Source organism: Electrophorus electricus, chromosome 14 (genome assembly GCF_041902795.1).
Source record: "Electrophorus electricus isolate QZ-2024a chromosome 14, ASM4190279v1, whole genome shotgun sequence".
Taxonomy (NCBI): Eukaryota; Metazoa; Chordata; class Actinopteri; order Gymnotiformes; family Gymnotidae; genus Electrophorus; species Electrophorus electricus.
Genome location: NC_137510.1, coordinates 26,847,501 through 26,855,424, shown reverse-complemented (window position 1 = coordinate 26,855,424; position 7,924 = coordinate 26,847,501). Strand labels below are relative to the sequence as shown.

Genomic DNA, 7,924 nt, shown 5'->3' with positions numbered 1-7,924 from the left:
CCACTGTTGGATCCCTGAGCAAGACCCTTAACCCTCAAGTTGTACTCAGTCAAAATTATAAGTTGCTTTGGATAAAAGCATCAGGTTCATGTGATTTTGGTTCCACTGATTGCTATTACGTCATTTTGTTCTCAAGGAAGTACACAATTTATAACAGTAAAGATTTTCACCATGAATCTTTCGTTCATTGTGATCTAAAGTGTGATTTTTTTTAACAGTTTAGTAAACTATATGGTACACACATCCTGATACACACACACTGTTTTTTCAATGACACTGTCCAACAGGAGGCAGCATCAGGTTTGTATAGAAACCATCGCCTTCTTGGCCGCGGTCGTCATTCCCACGCAAAGCTTTGTGGGTAGTGTAGTACATCCAGTGTGGTATATATATAGCCGAGGAAGACGTCTACGCGCTCTCTTTACTGCTGGTGCCTGAGCGAGATAGGTAATGGTGGACTGCTCTCGTTCCCATCAGCCTGCTCTCCAAATGAAATGTTTTACAGCGTAATATTGTATTCTAAAACATCAGCGCTCTTGAACTTGATTAGCAGTCGATTTGCTTCGTGGTCACATAAAATGCGCTAGAACATGTGCACGCGACGCGGTGTTGCCGCTCGTGTCCGTGGCTCGCGAGGCCTGGTGCGGTAATCTCGGTTAAATCGGAGTAGTGAGCGGCGTGAGCGTCTGAAACGTGTTCCGTGCCGGGCGGACCTACAGACCACCTTCCTAAAGTAACGTGGTCTGTAGGTTAGCTAGCAGGCTAGGCTAACGCGTTTGCCGTTAGGCGCAGCTTCCCTTAGACCGCTAGCAACGCGCCGTCCGGCCCTCACATCAGAGGACCGGCGTATCCGTGCCTGCAGGTGTTCGGGACAAACGCTGTTTTTCTCCGCAGACGTGACTAAGCCGCCATGCCCGTCGCTAGGAGCTGGGTGTGTAGTAAGACGTACGTCACCCCCCGCCGGCCCTTCGAGAAGTCCCGCCTGGACCAGGAGCTCAAGCTCATCGGTGAGGACCGACCTCGGGCACCGCACTCGTGTAATGAAGTTTGAGTCCAAATGTTGAGCTGTGTAGTGACGCTGTGTTGTGGGCAGGTGAGTATGGTCTGAGGAACAAGAGAGAAGTGTGGAGGGTGAAATTCACCTTGGCCAAAATCCGCAAGGCTGCCAGAGAGCTGCTGACTCTGGACGAGAAAGACGCCAGGCGCCTCTTTGAGGGTATGGCAATGTTTAAGGCCTTCAAACAGATTCGGTCATAAGTGCTAATGCTGTTTCACACACAATTCTTTGTATTAAGTTCCATCCAAAAAAGTGGTTTAAGCGCTTAATGTGGGCGTGTGATTAGAAACTCCTTTAGGTTCGATTTTGACCGAGGCACCTACCTCATATTCCTCCTCCCCCCCCCATGCCACACCTGTGTGCAGGTAACGCTCTTCTGAGGCGGCTGGTGCGTATTGGTGTGCTGGACGAGGGCAAGATGAAGCTGGATTACATTCTGGGTCTGAAGGTTGAAGACTTTCTGGAGCGCCGTCTGCAGACTCAAGTGTTCAAGCTGGGTCTGGCCAAGAGCATCCACCACGCCAGGGTCCTGATCCGCCAGAGACACATTCGGTAAGGAATGCCGGGAATGCCCTTGGGCTTGTCCTGGGATAGTGAGTCTTGGTGCCCCTGGTTCCAGGGAGCTGATGTCCAGGGCTGCAGGTCCTGTTCTGAGGTTGTGCTTCCTTTTCTATTAGCTCTTGCTGTTAGCCTCCATGTGGCGTGCGTTCGAAAGTTTTCTGCAAGGTCAATTCGGCTCTTGTGCCGTATACCTCTGCCTGTAACAACGCTCAGAGCCACAGCTGAGCGGAGGGCAGCGTGTGAGGCGCAGGAGGGTGTGGCACAAGGTAAAGTTCAGGGGTGCTTTGTGCGCACGATTTATAATGGTCGTCATGCTTTCTTGGCCAGTGATTTAACTCAAACTGTCAGATTGCCTGTGTTGTCAAGAATTCCTCGTCAATGAGGCCTTTGAGGGGAGCAGTAATTGATCAGACCTGTCTGGTTTCTCTGTCTGGTATCAGCTCACTTGTGCTTTTCTGTGTGCAGCGTGCGCAAGCAGGTGGTGAACATCCCGTCGTTTGTGGTGCGGCTGGACAGTCAGAAGCACATCGACTTTTCCTTGCGCTCACCATATGGTGGTGGCCGACCTGGCCGTGTCAAGAGGAAGAACGCGAAGAAGGGCCAGGGAGGTGCCGGGGGTGGAGATGATGAAGAGGAGGATTAAACCAAACCTGTGGGGGGGGGCACTCGCCCCTACAGCTTTTTTCAATAAATAATGGTTTGTCCCAAGTGTGAAGTGTGGTGTGTTTTTTTTTTTTTTTTTAAACCTAAATGGAAGTCTACACGTAGTTCTCTGAACAGCACAAATTGGCACCAAAAAGTCCATTTGGTTGAGGTGTAGGATGTTTTAATGTACAGTTACTCCCATCTAAAGATCACATTCTTAAACAGCCATGTTTAACATTTTTGGGTGTCTTGGGTCATTTGACAACATCATTTAGAACTGCAGCACTAGCTTTAAGTTTGAGGTAGAACTTCCTGTTCCTGTAGAATTCATTTGCTATTATAATTCAAAAGGAAAAGCTAGTTGTCACTTTTGCTATTTGTTTGCAGTGTAATGGTTAATGTAACCTTTAGATAATATAGTTTTCCCAGCTGTGGGAGTGATGAGGATGGTCTGCTTTGTGTGCTGTTCTCAGGTTTGATTCAAGACAAAGCTACAGGTTCCATTAAAGTGCACTTTACAGTTGTCACCATAGAGATCTACCCTCCTGAGTTCACTACTGGCCCAGTTATGACACCTGTTCCAGTTAAGCAATCAGACTTGCAGTCCAACTGGCTTTGGGACTCCAGGAAGGCAGAGGTCCACACACGCAGAGGGTGACTGCTGTACTAGTGTTGCCTTTCTGAATTTTGAGCCTGTATCAATTTATCAGGTTCAAAATAGCTAAAACTACAAAGCACAAGTGTTTGATTCTGACTGCTACAGAAGTGCTGAGTTGATGCTCTGTGACATCTTTCAGAATCATCCATGTGGTCTCTCAGCTAGGGTGTTTATGGGTGGAGTTCTGGAGTCAGCAGGGTGACCTCTACACATCTTGAGGGCTGGTGTGACATTTGACTTCGGTGTTGTCAAGGACGTGAGCAGAAGACCTGTGACCTGGCTCACTGTGGGTCAGGGAGGGGTTATAAAGCAAAGATTACATTGCTCAGCATCCAGACAGTAAAGTTGTGGTGAGGTGTGTGGACAGGCTCCCTTACCTGTCTCCATCCTGCAAGAAGCACACGGAACAAGAAGAAAGCAGTGTAAGATTCTAGACATGTCAAAACTGACTGGTCATGTGAAATCTTAACTTTCTGCGTTCCTTGAACTGTCAGAAAAATGTGTGTGTATTTACCTTTTGTTTTGGGGCTCCTGTTTTCTTTACTGCTCCCAAAGTGTCAAAAGAGTGACTGCGCACTCTAATAGCTCTCTACAGGGGAGTGAGACAGAACAGTGACTAGCAAGTGTTCAAGTGTTCCGAACCCATGGAGTTACGGCCCGACCTCTAGTACAGGGGTGTCCAAGTCCAGTCCTGGAGGGTCATTGACCTGCTAAACCTGGCAACTGACTGATAAGTTGAATCAGGTGTGTTTAATATTAGTTAACTTGGCACTGCATAAACAAGAGCTCTGGTTTGGTGATTGTATACGCAAACATCTAATTCAACTCATCATGACTAATATTAAACACACCTGATTCCACGCATCAGTCAGTTGCCAGGTTTAGTAGACGTGTCTGAGCAGACAATCACTACACGTTGCAGTATTCGGACCCTCCAGAACTGGACTTGGACAGCCCTGTTCTAGAAGGTATCCGACCATCTGTCATGATTCCACTGTCCTATATAAAGGCGTTTCCAAGGCCCAGTACGTCATTACTAGAAACACTAGTGAGAAAAGGAAAATCCACTTTGATCTGCTTGTATTTTGTGAACCGGGTGTCTGTCGGACCTTAAAGTTTTCGATGAATCCTCCACCGCCTTCTGCCAGAGCCCTGCCACCTTCACCTGGAGGCGGGACTACCTGCGTGGGTTCTCCCAGCATGCACTGTGAGCGGTTGGACAACTCTGATCGTAGGGCCTCCAAGAGTGAGGAACGTGTGCGCAACTTGGAACATTGAATCCAGTGAGAGCAGTAGGGATAAAGCGCAGGAAGAATGACTCTATATACTCAGCTTATATGTAGAAAATGAAAAATATGACTGGATAAGCTGTAATAAATTTTAATTACCTCTAATCTACTGAACCGCTCTGCCTTGTAGCATGAAATCTCTGCATTAATGAGTTTTGTCAAGAGAAACTCCCGTAGCACAGAACCCTGGCAAAGATACGTGAGATCACGCATCACACAGAGTGAGCTGCTTGTTTTATTGTAAAGATGAAGATTTAAAATAGTGAGAGATCATTCAGAACGAAACCCTGTCATTACATGTCATTACTGTCATTACATGTCATTACTGTCATTACATCTGTCATATCTGTCATTACATCTGTCATAGTTGTCATTACATCGGTCATTACGTCTGTCATTAATGTCATTACATCGGTCATTACATCTGTCATTAATGTCATTACACCAAAACTCTGCTTTCCAGTCTCTTTCTCATTAAGGTGCGAAATAGGTTTTACTGAGATTTTAGTGAGAATACAGTGAGAATTTAGCTTTCCAGTTTAAGATTTGGTGATGTCTGAAACTTAATAGTGTTAGTTCAGCTGTGAGGTTATGCACTCCTATCCTAGCTGCTGCTGTTGTGGCAGCCCTTTTAAAATATGGCACCAAATGTTAAGCATTACAATTCCAACTTAATGAATTTAACACAATAATTCAGTGTGTGTTGTGTACAAATTCCATGTATAGGTTGGATCCATGGATGTACATGGATTATAAACGCCACCAGAATAAAGTTCAACTGTCTCTTTTTTAAGACTTTAACCTACTGTGCTTGCTAGGATACAGTCTATGAGTAGATGTCAAAGCACTTTTGTTAGGCCATATGCCCCATATGTGCAGGTTATACCCAAGAGACAGGATCTACCCGAGGGCTACCTGTGGGTGCAGGACTAGTGAATGTCCAGCAGGGTGCAGTAATCAGCTCTCACCTCTGTGAAAATTGGAGGACTGGGAAGAGGAGGGCCAAACGGAGGCACATCCTCCCGGGCTGTGACGGACACCTGTCAATCATAAGGGGGCAGTAACCGTAAATTCTTAACGCAAACTCATTTAACTTAGTTCTTTCTTCACTCACTCTCCATACCTGCCTGCTCCATCTCACATGCCCACGCACACACACAGGCTCACCTGAAAAGACCCCTCCCCTCTTCCATCTGTCTTATCTGCCCCCTTCTCTTGCTTCACCTTCCTTACGGCGATGAAACAGTGCAGGAAGTGGGAGCTGATGACATCACAGATGAAAGGGGCGTGGCCCTCCTGGTAGACCACGGCGACGATGTCATTCCCAATGTGCCTTTTCCTCTGAAGCTGAGGGAACATGTAACAAGAGGAAGGAATACAGTTAGTAAAATCGAAATATACAGTGTTTCTATTTCTACTGGGATTTGCTTACACACTCAAAATGGCTTCTTTGACGCCAGCAGTTTTGGTATCGTACAAAAAATGTAAATGAATGAATATGGAAACTGGATAAAATATATACGCTATAAAATAAAGTCCAGTTTCTGAAGAAGCACTGATGTAATTCACAATGTGAAAGGTTCTGTATAAATATAATTTATTATTATTATTATTATTATTATTAATAATCATTATTATTATTAATCATTATTATTCGTTGTTATTATTGTCCATTATTATTATTATTCTATTTATTATTATTATTCATTATTCATCATCATCATCATCATCATTATTATTTTTATTATAATGTATTATTTATTATTATTATTATTCATTAATAATAATAATATTATTATTATTATATTCATTATTATTATTATTCATTATTCATCATCATCATCATCATTATTATTATTAGTAGTAGTAGTAGTAGTATTTAATTATAATTTATTATTTTTGTTATTATTATTATTATAGTTCTCACCTGCTGTGTGTCACCATCTGTGAAGGGCAGTTTGGTGGCTACATGGAACATGATCTCTCTCCCATGGAAGGAAGTGAAGACTGCTTCACTTCCTGTCTGGCCATAGGACACATCCAGACCCCCCCTGAATCTGAAGAAGAAGAATGTCACCTGAGACACTCGCAACTCTCCGCCATGTCGTACCAGCGCCCTCTGAGATAGAAGCCTTGTAGAAGGTGATACTTTACCCAGTGAATCCTCGCAACTTGACAGTTTGGCCAAGTATGCAGAGAAAATCCTTAAACTCTTCACTCTCCTCACTGTTGCTGAGAATCTCCTCCTCCGTTAACTTGAAAACAAACATGACACTGCAAAACTAAGGATTCTCAGCCTCAGAGCTTTCAGAGAGGTCAGGGGTCCGGGGAGACTGAGTGAGACGCTGAGGTGGTGCTCACCTGCCCCTCCCTCTGATATAACACACCAAACTTAAAGGTGTGAGACACTCGGTGTTGGTCAAAGGCTGTTATAAGCTCTGGAGCCTGAAGACGTGAGAGAGAGGGATGGCGTCTAAGGCTGGCGCAGCGGTGGAGGGTTCTCCTCTCTTATTTTCGTGGGCGAAAGAGTGGTTACCTTTAGGTAGCTGACAACTTCAAAGCTTGAAACAGTCACACCAGCACACAGCATCTGTCACGGGACAAAGCGCCTGCATTTTCAAGCATTTTTATCTGAATGAAGAATTATAGCTGACAGGTAAATCTCAGATTCTGTGGAGTACCTTAGCAAGTTCCACAGCCGTGGGGAGGTGCTGGAACAGAGAGGTGGAGAATGTCCCATGCAGAGAGCACTCATTCGTCCTACAGAGAAAAGGGACATGTATGTGTGCCTGTGTGTGTGTGAGAGTGTATGTGCATGTACTGTGTTCTTTGTGTGTGTGCATGTATTTTGTTCTTTGTGTGTCTGTGTGTGTGTATGTGTGTTTGTGTGCATATATTGTGTTCTTTGTATGTATATGTGTGTGTGTGTGTGTGTGTGTGTGTGTGTGTATGTGTGTGTGTGTGTGTGTGCGTGTATTGTGTTCTTTGTATGTATATGTGTATGCATGTATTGTGTTCTTTGTGTGTGTGTGTGTGTGCGTGCATGTATTGAGTTCTTTGTGTGTGCGTGCGTGTGTGTGTGCGTGAGTTCTCACCTCAGAATCACCCTAAATCTATTGTCCTCCTCCTCCAGACAGACGGACAGGACCAGTGGTCCTACACTGGGGTCTACAGCAGTGAAGGACTGATGATACTAACCGGAGACGCAGGGAAAAGGCTCAGTTAATAACAAGAAAAACACAGCCACCACCTACACCTAATGTCTGGGATCACACACACATGGACTTACCCTTTGGTATCAATTATTCAGTATTATCATGTTCAGGTGTGAGAAAGATTAATCAGGAATTCAGGGTCCTTGCATTTTACAGTGGCGGCCCCGCCCCCAGAATCTCAGGCTCATCTCAGTTTGGACTGTTGCCTGAAGCATATGACCTAACTGGACAACTAATCAGGAGAACCTGACCCTGTGTCGGGAAAATAACCTGACCCTGTGTCTGAAAAATAACCTGACCCTGTGTCGGGAAAATAACCTGACCCTGTGTCTGAAAAATAACCTGACCCTGTGTCGGGAAAATAACCTGACCCTGTGTCTGAAAAATAACCTGACCCTGTGTCGGGAAAATAACCTGACCCTGTGTCTGAAAAATAACCTGACCCTGTGTCGAAAAAATAACCTGACCCTGTGTCTGAAAAATAACCTGACCCTGTGTC

General features: G+C 45.0%; 2 protein-coding genes across 2 annotated transcripts in view; one reads left to right on the top strand and one right to left on the bottom strand.

Moving 5' to 3' along the window:
* Positions 1–343: 343 nt before the first annotated feature.
* Positions 344–2,326, top strand: rps9 (ribosomal protein S9). Its single transcript, XM_027005955.3, has 5 exons — positions 344–447; positions 895–1,007; positions 1,094–1,216; positions 1,423–1,609; positions 2,084–2,326. Exons 2-5 carry the CDS (start codon positions 911–913, stop codon positions 2,259–2,261), a joined length of 585 nt encoding a protein of 194 aa, XP_026861756.1. The 5' UTR covers positions 344–447; positions 895–910; the 3' UTR covers positions 2,262–2,326.
* Positions 2,327–3,126: 800 nt separating this feature from the next.
* rap1gapl (RAP1 GTPase activating protein-like) overlaps positions 3,127–7,924 on the bottom strand; it is a 6,486-nt gene continuing 1,688 nt past the window's right edge. Inside the window, exons 7-19 of the mRNA XM_027005919.3 lie at positions 7,306–7,403; positions 6,892–6,970; positions 6,747–6,800; positions 6,572–6,655; positions 6,365–6,465; positions 6,138–6,267; positions 5,378–5,557; positions 5,179–5,250; positions 4,310–4,396; positions 4,031–4,186; positions 3,436–3,510; positions 3,299–3,309; positions 3,127–3,205 (exon numbers count right to left, since the gene is read on the bottom strand). Coding sequence (XP_026861720.2) covers positions 3,127–3,205; positions 3,299–3,309; positions 3,436–3,510; positions 4,031–4,186; positions 4,310–4,396; positions 5,179–5,250; positions 5,378–5,557; positions 6,138–6,267; positions 6,365–6,465; positions 6,572–6,655; positions 6,747–6,800; positions 6,892–6,970; positions 7,306–7,403 — 1,206 coding nt within the window. The remainder of the gene's footprint in view (positions 3,206–3,298; positions 3,310–3,435; positions 3,511–4,030; positions 4,187–4,309; positions 4,397–5,178; positions 5,251–5,377; positions 5,558–6,137; positions 6,268–6,364; positions 6,466–6,571; positions 6,656–6,746; positions 6,801–6,891; positions 6,971–7,305; positions 7,404–7,924) is intronic.